At 43.7% G+C, this 19,953-nt stretch overlaps 3 protein-coding genes across 4 annotated transcripts in view; 1 reads left to right on the forward strand and 2 right to left on the reverse strand.

Moving 5' to 3' along the window:
- Positions 1-3,811, reverse strand: part of slc27a1b (solute carrier family 27 member 1b) — a 24,684-nt gene extending 20,873 nt beyond the window's left edge. The window contains exons 1-2 of one of the 2 annotated variants that reach the window (XM_079617183.1): positions 3,505-3,811; positions 2,522-2,695 (exon numbers count right to left, since the gene is read on the reverse strand). In XM_079617183.1, coding sequence (XP_079473309.1) covers positions 2,522-2,694 — 173 coding nt within the window. In that variant the 5' untranslated portion in view covers position 2,695; positions 3,505-3,811. Of the gene's footprint in view, positions 1-2,521; positions 2,696-3,500 lie in introns of both variants that reach the window. The other variant, XM_079617182.1, reaches the window with a different exon arrangement.
- The window catches only part of LOC307001060 (uncharacterized protein), a 201,364-nt gene that overhangs the window by 52,446 nt on the left and 128,965 nt on the right, over positions 1-19,953 (forward strand). The window lies entirely within an intron of this gene.
- Positions 4,472-19,953, reverse strand: part of LOC307000574 (uncharacterized protein) — a 92,000-nt gene continuing 76,518 nt past the window's right edge. Inside the window, exons 19-32 of the mRNA XM_079616221.1 lie at positions 15,244-15,733; positions 14,929-15,057; positions 14,751-14,806; positions 13,516-13,605; positions 13,279-13,432; positions 13,049-13,165; positions 12,763-12,965; positions 12,305-12,475; positions 12,031-12,225; positions 8,476-8,693; positions 7,899-8,057; positions 7,495-7,666; positions 6,397-6,486; positions 4,472-6,310 (exon numbers count right to left, since the gene is read on the reverse strand). Of these exons, the coding sequence (XP_079472347.1) occupies positions 6,266-6,310; positions 6,397-6,486; positions 7,495-7,666; positions 7,899-8,057; positions 8,476-8,693; positions 12,031-12,225; positions 12,305-12,475; positions 12,763-12,965; positions 13,049-13,165; positions 13,279-13,432; positions 13,516-13,605; positions 14,751-14,806; positions 14,929-15,057; positions 15,244-15,733 (2,289 nt within the window). The 3' untranslated portion in view covers positions 4,472-6,265. The remainder of the gene's footprint in view (positions 6,311-6,396; positions 6,487-7,494; positions 7,667-7,898; positions 8,058-8,475; positions 8,694-12,030; positions 12,226-12,304; positions 12,476-12,762; positions 12,966-13,048; positions 13,166-13,278; positions 13,433-13,515; positions 13,606-14,750; positions 14,807-14,928; positions 15,058-15,243; positions 15,734-19,953) is intronic.

The raw sequence follows: 19,953 nt of genomic DNA on the forward strand, positions 1-19,953 counted from the left end.
TTCCGCAATATGCAAACACATTATGGGGTTTTCATGCTTTAGTAGAGTGAAAAAGTTACACACTGCACCTTTAAATATGTGCATGTTGTGTAGTTCTATTTTTAACAGACTAATAGTAGACGTGTCCATGTCAAATTTCTCTGCGTCATTGTAGGCAATACTAGGGGTGGGCATCTGGGTAATCTTCCCAAAATTTCATATTACGATCTTATAACAAACAACCACGATCTGAGTCGTGATCTTACCAATTTTGAGATGTACAATGGAGAATATCCAGACTTGCACATTTGCACAATTTAGAAACAATCAGTTGTCAAAATAGTCATTAAACCCTAAACCCTGAGTTAAACTTTGAAGCACTGATTCTTATTAAAACTGCTAAAGTTATTCAGTCAAGAGCAGTGAGTCATTTTTTCGTTTGTTGAACTTTAATGACACAGTATTTGCATTACGCTTTAAGACTGAATGCATGGATCTAATATAATGACACGCATCCAATTTCTTTCCATATTCACTTAAGATATGTGTTTATGTAAATACTTTATGTAAGACGGACATTTGGACATATTTTGGTGTATTTAAGCGCGTCTGAAACCACAAGTACTTTTCTCGTGGGGATCAGACTCTTTCGCAGATTAATACGCTTTTTTTAATAACTCTTTTTTTTATAAAACATGTCCCCCAATAGACACTTGATTTGGACTTTAAGTTAGGGTTTTAAGGAGGGGCGAAAGCGCACCATTTTAAAGGTACACTGTAAACCCAGATTTTGTTTCTAATTAAACTTACGAGTGATCATTACTTATTCTTTTATGTTTAGTAAAAACCTGCTATCATTACTAAACAACATTAGTTGATTGTACCATTTAGCTAAAAGACTCATTGCACTAATCAGGTTTAGCAGAGATAACTTAGTATGTTTAGTTTCATAAGGAAGGGGAGGGGGTTAAAACCTGCCTGGTCACTTGAAAAGACCCGCGTCTAACGTGCGTCCACGGCGGTACGAGCACAGGCCTCGGCAGCAGACGGTATTGAGAATAAACAGAGGTTTAGATGTTGATGAATTATTGTTTAATTTGTAGTCACCATAATGGTGACAAGTGTTGGCTTTAGTTGGGCCCTTGACATTTGAACATTAGTTTTTCTCTGGCTAGCTCCTAAACTCTGGAATAGCCTTCCTGATATTGTCCGAGGTTCAGACTCGCTTCCCCAGTTTAAAACTAGATTAAAGACGCATCTCTTTAGCCAAGCATTCACATGATGCATCTCATACCTTTTATACTACAGTTAAATCAGATCAAATGCATTCATATTAAGAACAGCAGCTACGCTAATTATTTCCCATCTGCCTTTTTTGTTGTTATCTCGGGACGCCTGTCCCTATAACTCAAATAGAGTTTGTCAGCTCCAGTTATGTATCCAGCCTCTCATGGAGACTTCAGATGCCCCAACGCCTGTGAAGAGACGACTCGACGCCTGTGAAGAGACGACCCAACGCCGGCGATATGTTATGCCCTAAATTTTATGATTAACTAACTGTATTTTTGTATGTATATTTTTGAAATGCATTTTCTGTAAAGCTGCTTTGAAACAATGTGTATTGTGAAAAGCGCTATACAAATAAACTTGAATTGAATTGAATTTACCTGTGTGTTTAAAAGGCACAATTGTTATACCAAAAAAGCCAAGAGTAAAGTGGTCCAGTGACTATGACTGTGTATTGATGTTGTCATGAATAAAGATTATAAGTCAGTAGCACCTCATGTCATCTAGAGTTTAATCTATTATTGTCTGGATCTTTCCATATGATTGATATGAAAGACCTGTGATTTTTTCACCAGGAAATCCAACAGAATTGTGATAATTTGAACAGTTGTAAAAAACATTATGTAGATTTTTTTTTTTTTAAATGCCATGTTATTTTGTCACACATAGACATCAACAATCAGCATATGAATCTCAACAATGGTGACACTCAAATGAAAAGTTTAGTTTCAGCTTGTGTAAAAAGTTAGGGTTCCATGTTAATACAACTCAACATGTTTAGTTTCAGTGGTATAGGGCAACGGGTTTCCACGCGATTTGAGAGTAAAGTCAACTAATTCGGATTAAGAGTGGAAATTAACACTAAGTTAAGTAAACTTTATTGTCTAAGTACATTAAATAATCATCAAGTTTGGTGAACTAAACAATTTAAGTCAAATCTGCATAAGCACCAAGTTAAGTAAACTTAAATATGCACGTTTTGGGAGACCCCATTACTCAATTAAATTGAGGGAACGAGTTTACTCAAATCAATTGAGTTCAATCAACTTATTAGGGTTTTCAGTGTAAGGAACGGCATGTGGCACAATAATAATTTTATCTTGATTATCATATTTTCATAATCGTTGGAAGCCAAAATCGAAACCAAAACTAAAGTTTGATTCATCGCCCTACTGCTCGTGCTTGTGGACGTCTTCAAGATCCCCGGTCCAAGCAACACGACTAAACAAAGCAAGAGAAAGTAGGTTGTACTTACATGACGTCTCTCTTGATGGTACATGCGGCCACATAGAGAAACCACCATCCTCCAGAACACAGATACACTCCTAACAGTGCCAGCAAACTCCAGAACCACGAGAGGCCCAGGACACTCGCCAGCCCGGCGGCGATCACCGCGACCGGGGCACGAAACCCGTCTCCAGCACTCATCCTGGAGCACACAGAGCAAACTCTTTATCATTACGTGTTCATTGAGGAACTACATGTGCTTACATGTTTAATAACCAGTGAAGGCGAAAAAAAGTGATTAAAAAGATGAAAACGAAATGGTTACCACTAGTTAGAAGACCTGCGATACACTTTCCCTTAGACGTCCATCAACATTTCAAACTATAATTTGTATACTAATTATTGGTAAATCTTGTAATGACATTTTTTCCTTTTATAACTGGATGAGCCTTGAACCTGAACAAGTCTGCTAGCTGTCAATAAAGTAAAAATATGAATTGTTTCTATATTACAATTTTCTTATAGCCTTGATGGTTTAATGACAGCTAATGTATCTAAAAAATCTTAAAATAAATGACATCTCGGAAACTGAAACTCTGTTTCTGCTCCACTGTCATCACGTCTCATTTCAATAAGAAAAGTTTATGAATAAAATCAATTATTCTCTCAAATGATTGGTGTTATGGAAATGACAGCAGAATTTTGGACAGTTATTCTTTATTACAAAAATTATCAAATACCCAGTTGAAAATGTTTAAATTATTATGACAAAGTAAAAAAAAAAAAAACTAATTTGAACTCCTTTTATACTTTTTTTCCCAAAAAGACAGTAATCACAGAAATATCGTTTATATATGTTTTAATCTATTCTGTAAAGCTAAAATGGATGGAATAAAAACATTTTTCATCATCCATTATTTTTAAACCGTTATCCCAACTAAATACATGTAAAAGCATTGCGTAGGCTGTAATGATTGTAAAGTACGCGCACTGCTCATGAAACGCACTTGCCTGCGCGCTCCGTCTGGTTTTGACCGCTGTTCAATCCTCTGACCAGAGAAATCCCACAGAAACGCTGAACGTTACACCAGTTGACGAGAACTTATTGAGAAATGTTTGTAACGGATAGACTTTCAACAGAAGATGACACATAACCCTTTATTTACGCTCACGAACTCTCACTTGGCTCACAGTGCGCGTTCCTAAGCCTGCAAGCCCCGCCCCCACGTTCAGGAGCTCCGCTCTCATTGGTGGACTCCGCCGTCAATCACGGGCCTGCCGGTGCTCCGGGCTCTGCGTGTCTGGACTGGCTGTTCTGGGGTCCTGTCAGAACTCAACCCTCTGACAAATTAGGGACTGTCTCAGCTCACAACATAATATGTTGTAAGAACGTTTTCATCACGTTCTCATTAAGTTAAAAACGTCAGTGAGATCAGGATTATGTTCGCAAAGTAATTTTAATGAATGACTCAATGAAGAAATATTATAACTCGCTATATTTCACAATTTGTTTGATTTCATCATAGTTTACCGGTAAATAGGCCTAAAATGTGTAACAATTTGAACTTTTCACCACTTCTATTTACTAAGACCTTTTTGTTTTAATTGTTAATTTACCTGACTGTTACTGGACTGGTTGTTGTTGTGGTTTCTTCTCACGTGCACAGATTTCGCTGTTCGCAATACACCCTCCACCCTGAAGGGGGAGACACAACACAGCGCGCGCAGGGTAATAAGTTGACGAGACAAATGAGATGATTTGTCCTTCCACACATGACCTCAGCTCTAAATATTACCTTACATATAATATAATATAATATAACAGACATCTCACTCAGGGTAACTGTTGGTCGTTACTCTTTACATTCAATGGAGGCAGAAACAAGAGAAACCACATAAGATTAAGATGAACTAAAAATCAGGACAAAATAACAGGACAAAATGATTTGGAAATATATATTTTAATATATTTTCTGGAAATATTAATACACAAACAGACAACATTTGCATTATTATAATTTTTTTATATCCGCAGTCTCTGATTATATATCTATAGTAAAGCTGTCATAAATGAACTCTCTCTACTGTTTAAAACCCAGCTACAGGCTATGTTTACACGGAAAACATGTTTACACGGAAAACATTTCTGAAGAGAAAACGCAAAAGTGGCGTTGCGTTATCACTTTTTATTCTGCGTTTAGACGAGCGTTATGGGGGGGAAATCTGCGTGCATATGGTGACGCAAAAGTGTGTGAAATTGGATGTAGTGTGCACTCCAGGCGGCTAGGTGGCGATGTGAAGCACTGAAAGTGAAAATGACAGATTTTTATTTTTTTTGTCAATGAAATTAATGCTATATATTAGTTTGATAATGTTTTGTTATTTTCCTGTACTGGCGCATGCCTGTGACGTAAACGCGTACGCGACGCCTTCACGGTCTAGCAGACTTTTGCGTTTTTACCCTTTAGACGGGAACGCGACGGTGGAGCGTTTTTAAGATTTCCACTCTGGAGGGGGGTTTCACTTTTTTGCGTTTTTTAAGCCCCAAAAACGCTGTCGCCGTGTAAACGAAAGGCACATCCCATAAAATATTTTTACGTTTTCACCCCCGAGCGTTCTCGTGTAAACAGGGCCTCAGTTTCACCTTCATAATCAAACCAAGAACTCCCTCAGCACAATAAAACATTCATCATTTTAAAGAAGCTGCCTTTTGCATGATCTTAAATGTAAGACTTTCCTAGCCTGGGAAAACCCAGACCACTCTCAGTTGTAACTGAGTTAGGGTCTGGCAAAGCTCCATAGACAATTCATTTCCACAGGGGCGTCACCAACGGACGTCGGATAGATCTAAAACCAATCAGAGCGATGAATGACATGACGTATGCAGAGCGACGGAGAAACATCTCGAGACTCTCAGCAATTCTCTGTTTGTGTTAACGAAAATGACAATTTTAAATCGCTTGAAACAGACGCGATAGCTGATTCGAACGAGTGATGTTGTGATGTTCCACGGCAGCATCCATCTTTGTAATGTACAAAATCTGCGTCACCGTCTCTGCTCTGTCGTCATCGTGTAAAGCCCGCCCCAACGTTTCTGATTGGTGCCGCGATTTCGACGGATTGGAAATGGGTTTCAATGGGCTCTTTGCCAGACCCACTTGCAGAGCAAATCTAAATTTGCCGGAAGTGGTCTATGTTTTCCCAGGCTAAGACTTTCCGCTTGCAAAGAAAAGACTAAATATTATGTTCAAATAATGGTGTGCTCAGTTTGATCTGTGTTTTCCGGAACAGAAAGGCCCCCGCTTGCACTCGAATAAAGTGTGACTCGCTCAACTATTTTGTGCCTGAATAAATCAAGCGCTTTAAACAAACCTTCTGAGTGAATGATTCAATGACTCACTCGTTAAGAAGACGATTTGCTGCCACCTATTGCTGGTTTTGGTTTAATATTTAAAAGTATATCATAGAATAGATATAATGTGTAGATATAGTGGTACATTTTTTTTTATAAATAGACTATTAGGAGTGAAATATTAAATAATATTGTTAAATATAACAGACAAAGTAAAAGATTAAAGATAATAAAGTAATTGCATTAGCATTGGATTCAACGTTTGTTTGTTTTTTGCTCTTTTTTTCTGGTTGGCACACAACCCACATCTGCAATATTCATGGGATGAGAACACTTGTGAATGCTTTGTGAAAGTCTTCCTTTTTTACAGAAATTGTTCAAGTGTCTTGTGTTGAAGAGTTTGTATAAATCCAGCACACTTTATATCTGTGACTCTGCTGTGCTGCCGTCGCTCCGCAGAGGTTTCTGTGAAAGTCAAAGGAAGAATGAGGAACTGAAGCCACAAACACAGCATTAACACACATTTAAACACACTCACTAGCGGACTGTACCTGACTGCTGCTGGACCGGCTGACACGGTGTTCTGCTTTCTTCTTATGGGGACACGTTAGGCCAAAGAGATTGTAATACTCCGTCCTGACCTGAAGGGGGCGACACAACAGCCAAATCAAATGAGGTTTGACTAAATAATAAATTACAGTTTCTGGCCAACCTCTTGCATTCAGAATAGTGGTCGACTGATTTTCTGATTAAATGAACACTGTGACAAGCAGTTCACCCAGTAATGTGATAAGTGATGTGCACACTGGGGATCATATCATACTTTCCATAAATAAAGCGCAGGTAACGCTAATTTTTAAGTTCACAGGGAATATGACATGATTATGATGATGTAGAGGCCATTTGGTTATAGTGCAGCATAGTTTTAAAGGTAGGGTAGGTCAGAATTGTCTAAAAAAACTTTTATTCAAATTTGTTTAAACTGTCTTTATATACCGATACATAATTAAAATGTAAGTACTCTGAAATAGAGAGTATAAAAACTGAGTGACTCTAGTGTATTTAATCTTCAATAAACACAGCTCATTAATTCCATTCACTCCCACCTAAAAACGGGTGCGCGACTGCGCGCACGTGGGCGGAGCCAGTAATAGCGGCGGTAGTCATGGCGACGGAGAGTGACAGTCGCACAAGCCAATCACTTGTTTCGTCGCGGTAGGAATTAATGAGCTGTGTTTTTTTAAGATTAAATACACTATAGTCACTCAATTTTTATACTCTCTTTTTCAAAGTACTTACATTTTAATTATGTATTGGTATATAAAGACAGTTTAAGCCAATATGAAAAAAAGTTCTTTAGACAATTCTGACCTACACAACCTTTAAATCAAGGAAGATTACGCTTGCAACTGCGCTCAGACGCCGGTGTTCTCAGCGCTGTCAAAATAAAAGTACCATCGATGTCAAAATAAAAGCAGCTTCTGACACTTGTAAGTCAAACAGAAAAACATTGGTCAATGCCAATCACTTAAAAATGCCCTTGGAGATATTTATATATATATCGGTCAACCACTACTTGGTATATATGGCATGAATTGCATTTTATGATCCTTTTGCATCCCTTTTGTCTATAAATTGGGCTTCAGTACCGGTTTGGACAGCAGGCAGTGCATGAGGAAGATGAGCGCCCCCTGGAGGCTGTTGAGGATGGTGAAGAGGTACAACATGACTTCAGTCCCGTTCTCCTGAAAGAGGAAGAAGCCGAAGACCCACGTCCCTCCAAGAACACACAACTGAGCCACTGCGGTCATCGTAAAACTCCTGCAGAGAAATACACTGATGGAAAACCACTGACAGAAAACTATTAAAGACTGATTGAATTATTTTAAGATCAGAACCCTAAACCTACAAAACATGTTCAAAAAACATAATTCTGTTGGATTTATACACTGTTTTCTTCATGGGGGAAATATAAATGAATCTAAACTAATTCAAAACATAAATAAAAACTATAATCGTAAGAAGGATAGTAAAGTAACACACACACACACACCTGATCTGTTTGAGTTTGGAGAGGTCTGGGTTGAGACTGGAGAATTTGTTCGCCAGTTTCCACACAGTGATGATGAAGAAGAAACAGTTGAGGATGACGATGATGCAGACGGGTGCGAAGAAACTCAAGATAAAATATCCATCAAGAGAGAGCCAACAGCTGGAACACACCATAGAAGGATAATAATAAATTAGTCACGTGGTAACACACACACACACACACACACACACACACACACACACACCACACACACACACACAAGAATAATTCATCCCTCTTTCCCTTTCCTATTCCCTTTGAAAATGAATCAGAGACATGTGAATGATCTGATGTGTTGATGTTTGACCATGAAGTCAACTATTGGAGATCAGGTGGTTGTTGATACCAAATATTAATCTCTTGCATGTTGACACAAGCTCACATGTAGTTCTGGTTCAGAATTAAGACTATTGTAGTTTGGAATAGGTAAAATGTGCCTGGGAAAAAATATATGATAATCATGCATGTGCATACTTACATACATACAGACACACACACATAACTATACAGCTGAACAGTAGTGGGTTCAGACACTCACTGTCGATCGGTGCCGTATCCCCGCGGATAAGAGACGGCAGAGATGATGACGATGACAAGAGGGACTCCGTATCCCACCGCATACACGTAGAGATGTTTTAATGTGGTGTGAAACACCAGCACAACCATCCGGTAGAGCTGGACCCCCTCCAGCAGCATCCAGCAGAACGCAGACAAGAAGAAGAAGTGGAGCAGCCCGGCCACAGCCGCACACGCGACCTGAGAGAGAAACAGACATGTTAGCCATTAACTAACACCAGTGTCTGAGGTGGCGTGCAGGGACCTCCGCGAGGGCAGGGGCCAAATTAGTTAAGGCAGGGGGGGGGTAGGAATCGCTTTCCGGGGGCCACCACAATACGACCGAAAAGGGCACTTTCGCTTTCATGATTAAAGGGGCTAGGCTCCCCTGAGCACACCACTAAAGTCTATACACATGCCAATCCAATTTGCTCAATGAATAGCGTGATGACATTAACAAACGCATGAAATGCTAGTCATCAGATTCTAATTGACCCTTCGCAGGGAGCTTGATTGACAGGTGATCTGACCAATCATACTTGTCATTTTGTCCGACAAAGCAGTCAGGAGAGTTAGTAGATTAACATGGGAGGATTTGAGCTTGAGAAGCGGAGTGTACTGACGTCTTTCCGTGGTTAAAACAACATTCCTTCTGATGTTCATTCATGTTTATTTGGTGCTATAAATGAACTAGAAGGAAGAGATGATCGGTTCACGAGCAGCTTTAACTGAGGCTCTAGTCTACAGCGATCTGTCACACATTAAAGAGCAACAAAACGGTATTGTTTCAATTTCTTAAAAAAAAATGACCAAATTTGAAAGGTGAGACTTTGTTTTATATGTTTAATATCAAAAGTAACTGAAAAGTAAGCTGGTCTGTCCTGTCTGTCAGTGTGTTGTCAGTCTCCTCTGCTCCAGGATGTATTTCTCACTGCGTGAGAACATGGTGTGGAGTGAGAACGGCGTAGCTTGTCGGACATAGCGACAGTAACTAAGGGGGGCGGGTCTTTGCGAATGGTCAATTGTCTAAAGGTGAAGCACAGGGCTGACCGAGGCATGGCAACACGACCCAGCATCTTGTGTTTCCTTCTGAGGGAACCAGGTTACAGACGTAACCTGAGATATTCCCTTTCAAGTGGGAACTTTGACACTGCGCCATGGTGTTGATACTATGGGAACGATAATACCCACGCCCAGTATGTTAACTCTGGCTCAGGCAAATTTTGAAGGCAGAATGACCTGGATCATCCCTGAAGAACCTGAGATCCTGGTGTTGAATCAGTGTCCAAGCAATAACATTTTAAAAATGTGTGATGACCGTCCTGCTGCAGCACAAACCCTTGGCAAGAGCCTTAGAAGTCCCAGTAGAGTGAACCCTACCCCCTAAAGGTGAAGCCATGCTGCACGCCTCATAAGAGAGGGCAATGGCATCAGTGATCCAATGTGAAATACGCTGTTTATTGACCACATTTCCCTTATTGCGGCAACTGAAATAGAGCTGAGAGGATTTACACCACTGGCCCAAGCGGTGTACATAAATAACCAAAAGCCCGGACCGGACATAGCAGGTGAAGAGTGTCCTGCTTCCACTATTCATGAGGCAGAGGACAGAAAGCTTGCAAAACTATAGGCTGACTATTTGGAAAAGGCATCTTAGCGATATAGTCCGGTCTGGGGTATAGAATAGCCTTAACCTTTCCAGGAGCAAATGGAGCTTCTGTTATTGCCCCCAGGACAAGAGATAGGTCCCAAGAAGAAACTCACAGCTGGCAGATAGGCTTTGCCGTCAGGGGAACAGTGGGTTAACTCCTTGGATGCAAAACAGATCCACTTCCACTCTGCCGTATTTCCCTCATACCGACACCACCACTTGTGTATGGAATCGCCATTCCCCGCCATTCCCTCAGCGGACTAACACATGATAGCCCATCAACTGAAGAGGAAAGTATTTCAATTCTAGAAATACCACCCTTACCTTGAGACAATTTATGTGCCACGAAAGATCCCTTCCCTTCCAAAAACCCTGAGTGGGGTGGCCATTGAGAACCACCCCCTGAGGGAAGCATCTATCGTTAGAGTCTTGCAACAACAACAAGCCCAGAGGACGGGACCCTGGTTTATAAACAAATGTCTCTTCCAAAGCTGAAAGGTCAAAAGTCCTCTGTGTGTAACCATTATTACTCTGAAAGGATGGCTCAGAGGATGAAACCCCTTGTCCCTGCAGCAGACCCAATGGAATGACACTGGCTGCTGCCGCCATGAAACCTAACTGTATTTGAACCTGAACAACTGACAACTTCAGATCTAGCCTAATGCCTTCATGGTTAAGGTAGAGTCTACACGTGCAGGAGACAAACATGCCTCCATCGTTGTAGAGTCCCAAACAACTCATAGAAAAAGGGTTATCTGAGAGGGAAATTGCAAAAAACTTCTTGAGGTTCAACCTGAGCCCCAAACACTTCATATGAGCTCGCACAACATCTCAATGTCATGCTGCTAGCTATTTTAACTGGGATAAAATCAACCAAACATCTATATAATTCCCTAGAGTCCCAGAAGAGCCAGACAGGATCCATGCACTAGTTTGTCAAGGCTAGGCTGAAAGGAAGCACTCGGTACTGGTAATCTTATCCCCAGGCAAACAAACATGATACATCTCTTGTGTTTTGGCCAAATCTCATCTGGAAATAAGTGTCCTTTAGGTCTATTGTCACAAACCAATCCTTGGATTGAATTTGAGACAATTTGAGTTTGAGCGTTAGCATCTTGAATCTGTATGTCCTCAGAGTACAATTAAGAACATGTGGATCCAAAACTGGGCCTTTTTTTGGGCACAATAAAGTGCCAGCTGCCTCTCTCACAGCAAGATGTAGAACTTCTATCGAGCCTTTCGCCAAGAGAGGTTGCAGTTTTTGATTTAGGAACCTTGATTGATCGTGGTTCAGCGCTGTTTCTAAGACCCCATTGAAATGAGGCGAACAGCAGGCAAACTGAATATTGTAACCTTTTTCCAAAATATTCAGAACCCTCAGAAAAAAACACTGGGCAGAGTCATTTCTTCAATAGAGTCTCTATGTTCGGGGCCCCGAAACAAAGAACTGGCAAGGAAACATCGAACAAGCCCTAGAAAGAGATTGTCCATGAGCGAGGGTGGGTCTACCGTTGGGTGTCTCTGCTCCTCGGATCACCAATGGTGGCGAAGTAGGCAGAAGCAATCTCTGAGGGCATAGTGGGAGGTCTGGTTCACCATCTTGTGGTATGTCCAGACCCTCCGCAAGAAGGCATGAGGTACGCGAGAAATTACCTAATATTAGGTCATCTAAACTGAGTCCAAACAAATGTTTCAAGTATCCTGCACTGCAGTGAATTCAGTTGTAAAGTAATATGGAATATGGAGCACAGGGACATCCGGTTATAAGCATTTTAAAAGGAAAGAAAAGTTCTGACATGAGGCCCATTTGAGCAACAGACAAGGTAATATTTCTTATTTCCAAATTAGTCCTTCACGACCAACATTTGTTTTCCCTTTCGAACACACCTGGTTGTGAGTGCTGGAGATCCCGCAGAGGAAGACGAGGTCTGCGATGAAGAGGCACACGCTCAGATGAAGATGAATGCTGTTTCGGGTTCCTTGGATGGAGCGGCAGAACCGGAACGTCAGGATACAGAGAAATAAACAGAGCAGAGACAGAACTAAACCCACTCGCGTGATCAATACCAGCTCAAACGAGTCCTGAGGGAGAGGAAGAGCAAACGGACGGGTTAATATCATCATCATTTAGTCTCAAATCTGAAATATGTCACAGGTGTACCTGGACAGGGTAGAGTGCCATGAGCAGAGCGAAACTGCTGAGATGAGAGTATGAACACATTGTATGAGTGTCATTAGACCACACCCTCTCACAGTCCCGCCCAGACCACGCCCCCTCGGTCTCATCCCAGAACACACAGGAATAAGCCACGCCCTCAGACTCCGCCCTCTCCTGAAGAAGTGAGAAGAAGAGTTTAGGAAATCAGGAATAAGTGAACACCTGCCTGGAAAGTGCTACAGGATCTCGTGATATTAAAACATGACAATATTTCTTGTCAAGTTGAAAAGCAGAGCAAAGAGGATACGGACAAAGCGCTGATAGACAAGACAGACATGAGATGAAGCAAAGTCTCAGCTTTATGTAAACGGGTCACGTGCTGCATTTGTCCAGTCAGTAACAGTGACACCAGAAATGTGTGGTTTTTCATTTGCAACTATTACACTGTTTAACATCTTCACCTGCTCGTGTGTGAAGATGATCGTCACCGGCTCAGACAGCCGTTTGGTTTCTGGATTACTGACGATGACCGTCACCACCTTCGAGTTGAGCTGATAAGTGATGTTTCTCTCTCTATCGTCTGATCTCTCTCTGCTCATCGTGTGAAAATGATCGCTGGATGAGTTCATATCTTTATAACTGACCAGAGCCACAAAAGCGAAACCTAAAGGAAAACGACATTCACATCTGGTCTTGACTGCACTGATGCTTTCATAAGCACATATATGTGCATGTGTGTATTTGTACCTGGATATGATTTCCCTACAACTGTTTCCCAGCTGGTGTTGAAGAGGGCGGAGTCTGTGCTCAGAGTGACACGCCCACTGGGCGGAGCCTGACCCCTCCGGACTGCAACCTCAGCGACTGTGATTCACACGATCATACAGAACAACTGCTTTTTTATGCACATTTGAAACAGTATTTCCATTCAAAAACACAATAAGATAATGTGTAAACTGTAAATGTTTGTGTCTCACAGGTGTTGTGCGTCTCCATCCTGGTCACAGGCTCTTTAAGCTGAGGGCCAATCAGATGCATGCCTTTCTCCACCGTGTCCAGAAACTGACTCAACGTCTCGCCGTCAGCGATGTTTCCATCCGACAGCAGATCATTGGTGGAATTGCACAAGTTCTGTGAAATGAATTTCATTCAGCCACTGTGAAAGTGCATGTACACAAACTATATGAGAATATGTAATGCGGTGTGTGTTTAACCTCCAGTAACTGCTCCCCGGTGAAGTGTTCTCCGTGTGTGTCATTCAGAGACTCACAGCTGTTCTTCAACAGTGACATCAAATGCTTCAACTATAAGAAGACAGAAATCAAATTCTATTGACATCTATAATGTTAGTTGTAACCTTATCTTTACTCACAATGTACATTCGTTGAAAGTTTACTTGTAATATTGCAAGACATTAACTTCCGGCAAATATAAATAACATCACAAACATTACAAGAACAAGAACATTACCTGTCAAGATTCATAAGGTACAAAATAACATCATAATGATGTTCCGAGAATGTTGTTCTCAGAACGTTTTCTCGTAATAATCACTCACACCAAATGTGTGCGCACCACTGATCTACATAAGTGCCGCTCACACAAAGCCGGCTCTCAAACCAATTACCAATTAGACTTTTTTTTCAAGGCTCATTGCATTAAAAACGGTCAAATACACACAAAATGTTGTAAAAATGTCTGTGTTGGCGAGTGTAAACACAGTTTTGGAACATAAATATTTGAGAAAGAAAACCCATAACAGTGTATTGGATCCGTGCATTAGCTCTTAAAGTGACAGCGGTCTAATATTGAATATTCCTGCTGCTGTCTGTCATGTTCACCAAAGAACAAGAGACAAAGAAAAATCACTCGCTGCTCTTGACTGAATAACTTTTGTAACTTTAATTGTAAGCATCAATCTGTATTTCATTTTTACAGTAAAGACTATCCATGCCGTGTTATTTAACATTTACATTTCTGTAGTATTTCTTACCAGAATACTACTGTTAGACCCACCTGAAAAACAATAAAATAAAGAGATAAATGATTTTTTTTTTTTTTAATCATTTGTCTCTTTATTATATTGTATTTATTTGTGCTATTGTTTGCAATTTGTTTATTTGTTCTTGTTTTATTACTGACTGTTTACTTGTTTTTTTTTTGTGAATTTAGTACAAAGTTTAAAATAAAGCCTACCTGTGCTGTCTGTAATCACATTTTCTAACAATTATTGATATTTGTCAAGGTATCGTATCGAAGTTAGAAATTTCAGCATCGTGACAACTTTAGTTTTAAGAACGTTTTCACTCTACAAAGAGAACACATATCAAATATCAATAATCTGTGAAAATTAAATGTTATTTTAAGAATGTTTTATAATAACATACCATAATAATAATATTAATAATAATATAATTATAACAATAATAAGCAGAAGTACACATTCTACCTTCTCCGGGGTGTGTTCTGCATCAGGCTGAGATTTAAACTGATCACAGTCCATTTCTGTGCACAACATCAGGACAGATCAAATTAAAATAAAAAGACTACAGTGCACTGATTAACTTCTACAAGATTCTCATTAGCTGCTGCATAATGAACAGAGCAATCTCTGCGGTAATTCTCACCGGTGCATTTTGACTGGTTGTTGCCGTAGTTACTGTAACCTGAGTGACATTCGCAGATGAAGCTGCCTGGATGATTTATGCAATCTGCATTTGTGCCGCAAACATCTGGATCTTTACACTCATTGATGTCTGAGAGAGAGAGAGAGAGAGAGAGAGAGAGAGAGAAAATAAGATAATAAGAGAGAATATAAATAATATTAGAATTAATGTAATTTTAAAGTGGTCTTATTATGCCCTTTTATGAAGTCTTGATTTTGTTTTTGGTTTGATTGTTAAAAAAACACATTATTTTTCACATATTGATGATTACAGCACCTCTCTCCCGAGTCTGTCTCGAAAGCGTCTTTAATTCCTGTTTCCATGAAGCCCCTCCTTCCGAAATACGAAAAGTGCTGTGATTGGTTAGCTGGCCCAGTGTGCTGTGATTGGTTAGCTTGCCCAGTGTGCTGTGATTGGTTAGCTGGCCCAGTGTGCTGTGATTGGTTAGCTGGTCCAGTGTGCTGTGATTGGTTAGCTGGTCCAGTGTGCTGTGATTGGTTAGCTGGCCCAGTGTGCTGTGATTGGTTAGCTGGCCCAGTGTGCTGTGATTGGTTAGCTGGCCCAGTGTGCTGTGATTGGTTAGCTGGCCCAGTGTGCTGTGATTGGTTAGCTGGCCCAGTGTGCTGTGATTGGTTAGCTTGCCCAGTGTGCTGTGATTGGTTAGCTGGCCCAGTGTGCTGTGATTGGTTAGCTGGCCCAGTGTGCTGTGATTGGTTAGCTGGCCCAGTGTGCTGTGATTGGTTAGCTGGCCCAGTGTGCTGTGATTGGTTAGCTGGCCCAGTGTGCTGTGATTGGTTAGCTGGCCCAGTTTGCTGTGATTGGTTAGCTGGCCCAGTGTGCTGTGATTGGTTAGCTGGCCAAGTGTGCTGTGATTGGTTAGCTGGCCCAGTGTGCTGTGATTGGTTAGCTGGCCCAGTGTGCTGTGATTGGTTAGCTGGCCCAGTGTGCTGTGATTGGTTAGCTGGCCCAGTGTGCTGTGATTGGTTAGCTGGCCCAGTGTGCTGTGATTGGTTAGCTGGCCCAGTGTGCTGTGATTGGTTAGCTGGCCCAGTGTGCTGTGATTGGTCAGCTGGCCCAGTGTGCTGTGATTGGTTAGCTGGCCCAGTGTGCTGTGATTGGTTAGCTGGTCCAGTGTGCTGTGATTGGTTAGCTGGCCCAGTGTGCTGTGATTGGTCAGCTGGCCCAGTGTGCTGTGATTGGTCAGCTGGCCCAGTGTGCTGTGATTGGTCAGCTGGCTCAGTGTGCTGTGATTGGTCAGCTGGCCCAGTGTGCTGTGATTGGTCAGCTGGCTCAGTGTGCTGTGATTGGTTAGCTGGCCCAGTGTGCTGTGATTGGTTAGCTGGCCCAGTGTGCTGTGATTGGTTAGCTTGCCCAGTGTGCTGTGATTGGTTAGCTGGCCCAGTGTGCTGTGATTGGTTAGCTGGCCCAGTGTGCTGTGATTGGTTAGCTGGCCCAGTGTGCTGTGATTGGTTAGCTGGCCCAGTGTGCTGTGATTGGTTAGCTGGCCCAGTGTGCTGTGATTGGTTAGCTGGCCCAGTGTGCTGTGATTGGTTAGCTGGCCCAGTGTGCTGTGATTGGTTAGCTGGTCCAGTGTGCTGTGATTGGTTAGCTGGCCCAGTGTGCTGTGATTGGTTAGCTGGTCCAGTGTGCTGTGATTGGTTAGCTGGCCCAGTGTGCTGTGATTGGTTAGCTGGCCCAGTGTGCTGTGATTGGTTAGCTGGTCCAGTGTGCTGTGATTGGTTAGCTGGCCCAGTGTGCTGTGATTGGTCAGCTGGCCCAGTGTGCTGTGATTGGTTAGCTGGCCCAGTGTGCTGTGATTGGTCAGCTGGCCCAGTGTGCTGTGATTGGTTAGCTGGCCCAGTGTGCTGTGATTGGTTAGCTGGTCCAGTGTGCTGTGATTGGTTAGCTGGCCCAGTGTGCTGTGATTGGTTAGCTGGTCCAGTGTGCTGTGATTGGTTAGCTGGCCCAGTGTGCTTGGATTAGTTAGCTGGTCCAGTGTGCTGTGATTGGTTAGCTGGCCCAGTGTGCTGTGATTGGTTAGCTGGTCCAGTGTGCTGTGATTGGTCAGCTGGCCCAGTGTGCTGTGATTGGTTAGCTGGCCCAGTGTGCTGTGATTGGTTAGCTGGCCCAGTGTGCTGTGATTGGTTAGCTGGCCCAGTGTGCTGTGATTGGTCAGCTGGCCCAGTGTGCTGTGATTGGTTAGCTGGTCCAGTGTGCTGTGATTGGTCAGCTGGCCCAGTGTGCTGTGATTGGTTAGCTGGTCCAGTGTGCTGTGATTGGTTAGCTGGTCCAGTGTGCTGTGATTGGTTAGCTGGCCCAGTGTGCTGAGATTGGTCAGCTGGCCCAGTGTGCTGTGATTGGTTAGCTGGTCCAGTGTGCTGTGATTGGTTAGCTGGCCCAGTGTGCTGTGATTGGTCAGCTGGCCCAGTGTGCTGTGATTGGTTAGCTGGCCCAGTGTGCTGTGATTGGTTAGCTGGTCCAGTGTGCTGTGATTGGTTAGCTGGCCCAGTGTGCTTGGATTAGTTAGCTGGCCCAGTGTGCTGTGATTGGTTAGCTGGTCCAGTGTGCTGTGATTGGTTAGCTGGCCCAGTGTGCTGTGATTGGTTAGCTGGTCCAGTGTGCTGTGATTGGTTAGCTGGCCCAGTGTGCTGTGATTGGTTAGCTGGTCCAGTGTGCTGTGATTGGTTAGCTGGCCCAGTGTGCTGTGATTGGTCAGCTGGCCCAGTGTGCTGTGATTGGTTAGCTGGCCCAGTGTGCTGTGATTGGTTAGCTGGCCCAGTGTGCTGTGATTGGTTAGCTGGCCCAGTGTGCTGTGATTGGTCAGCTGGCCCAGTGTGCTGTGATTGGTTAGCTGGCCCAGTGTGCTGTGATTGGTTAGCTGGCCCAGTGTGCTGTGATTGGTTAGCTGGCCCAGTGTGCTGTGATTGGTTAGCTGGCCCAGTGTGCTGTGATTGGTTAGCTGGCCCAGTGTGCTGTGATTGGTTAGCTGGTCCAGTGTGCTGTGATTGGTTAGCTGGCCCAGTGTGCTGTGATTGGTTAGCTGGCCCAGTGTGCTGTGATTGGTTAGCTGGTCCAGTGTGCTGTGATTGGTTAGCTGGCCCAGTGTGCTGTGATTGGTCAGCTGGCCCAGTGTGCTGTGATTGGTTAGCTGGCCCAGTGTGCTGTGATTGGTCAGCTGGCCCAGTGTGCTGTGATTGGTTAGCTGGCCCAGTGTGCTGTGATTGGTTAGCTGGTCCAGTGTGCTGTGATTGGTTAGCTGGCCCAGTGTGCTGTGATTGGTTAGCTGGTCCAGTGTGCTGTGATTGGTTAGCTGGCCCAGTGTGCTTGGATTAGTTAGCTGGTCCAGTGTGCTGTGATTGGTTAGCTGGCCCAGTGTGCTGTGATTGGTTAGCTGGTCCAGTGTGCTGTGATTGGTTAGCTGGCCCAGTGTGCTGTGATTGGTTAGCTGGCCCAGTGTGCTGTGATTGGTTAGCTGGCCCAGTGTGCTGTGATTGGTTAGCTGGCCCAGTGTGCTGTGATTGGTTAGCTGGTCCAGTGTGCTGTGATTGGTTAGCTGGCCCAGTGTGCTTGGATTAGTTAGCTGGTCCAGTGTGCTGTGATTGGTTAGCTGGCCCAGTGTGCTGTGATTGGTTAGCTGGTCCAGTGTGCTGTGATTGGTTAGCTGGCCCAGTGTGCTGTGATTGGTCAGCTGGCCCAGTGTGCTGTGATTGGTTAGCTGGTCCAGTGTGCTGTGATTGGTCAGCTGGCCCAGTGTGCTGTGATTGGTTAGCTGGTCCAGTGTGCTGTGATTGGTTAGCTGGTCCAGTGTGCTGTGATTGGTTAGCTGGCCCAGTGTGCTGAGATTGGTCAGCTGGCCCAGTGTGCTGTGATTGGTTAGCTGGTCCAGTGTGCTGTGATTGGTTAGCTGGCCCAGTGTGCTGTGATTGGTCAGCTGGCCCAGTGTGCTGTGATTGGTTAGCTGGCCCAGTGTGCTGTGATTGGTTAGCTGGTCCAGTGTGCTGTGATTGGTTAGCTGGCCCAGTGTGCTTGGATTAGTTAGCTGGCCCAGTGTGCTGTGATTGGTTAGCTGGTCCAGTGTGCTGTGATTGGTTAGCTGGCCCAGTGTGCTGTGATTGGTCAGCTGGCCCAGTGTGCTGTGATTGGTTAGCTGGCCCAGTGTGCTGTGATTGGTCAGCTGGCCCAGTGTGCTGTGATTGGTCAGCTGGCCCAGTGTGCTGTGATTGGTTAGCTGGCCCAGTGTGCTGTGATTGGTTAGCTGGTCCAGTGTGCTGTGATTGGTTAGCTGGCCCAGTGTGCTTGGATTAGTTAGCTGGTCCAGTGTGCTGTGATTGGTTAGCTGGCCCAGTGTGCTGTGATTGGTTAGCTGGCCCAGTGTGCTGAGATTGGTCAGCTGGCCCAGTGTGCTGTGATTGGTCAGCTGGCCCAGTGTGCTGTGATTGGTTAGCTGGCCCAGTGTGCTGTGATTGGTCAGCTGGCCCAGTGTGCTGTGATTGGTCAGCTGGCCCAGTGTGCTGTGATTGGTCAGCTGGCCCAGTGTGCTGTGATTGGTTAGCTGGCCCAGTGTGCTGTGATTGGTTAGCTGGTCCAGTGTGCTGTGATTGGTTAGCTGGCCCAGTGTGCTGTGATTGGTCAGCTGGCCCAGTGTGCTGTGATTGGTTAGCTGGCCCAGTGTGCTGTGATTGGTCAGCTGGCCCAGTGTGCTGTGATTGGTCAGCTGGTCCAGTGTGCTGTGATTGGTTAGCTGGCCCAGTGTGCTGTGATTGGTTAGCTGGTCCAGTGTGCTGTGATTGGTTAGCTGGCCCAGTGTGCTGTGATTGGTCAGCTGGCCCAGTGTGCTGTGATTGGTTAGCTGGCCCAGTGTGCTGTGATTGGTTAGCTGGTCCAGTGTGCTGTGATTGGTCAACTGGCCCAGTGTGCTGTGATTGGTCAGCTGGCTCAGTGTGCTGTGATTGGTTAGCTGGTCCAGTGTGCTGTGATTGGTTAGCT

Source organism: Phoxinus phoxinus, assembly GCF_949152265.1.
Source record: "Phoxinus phoxinus genome assembly, chromosome: 6".
In the NCBI taxonomy this organism is placed as follows: domain Eukaryota; kingdom Metazoa; phylum Chordata; class Actinopteri; order Cypriniformes; family Leuciscidae; genus Phoxinus; species Phoxinus phoxinus.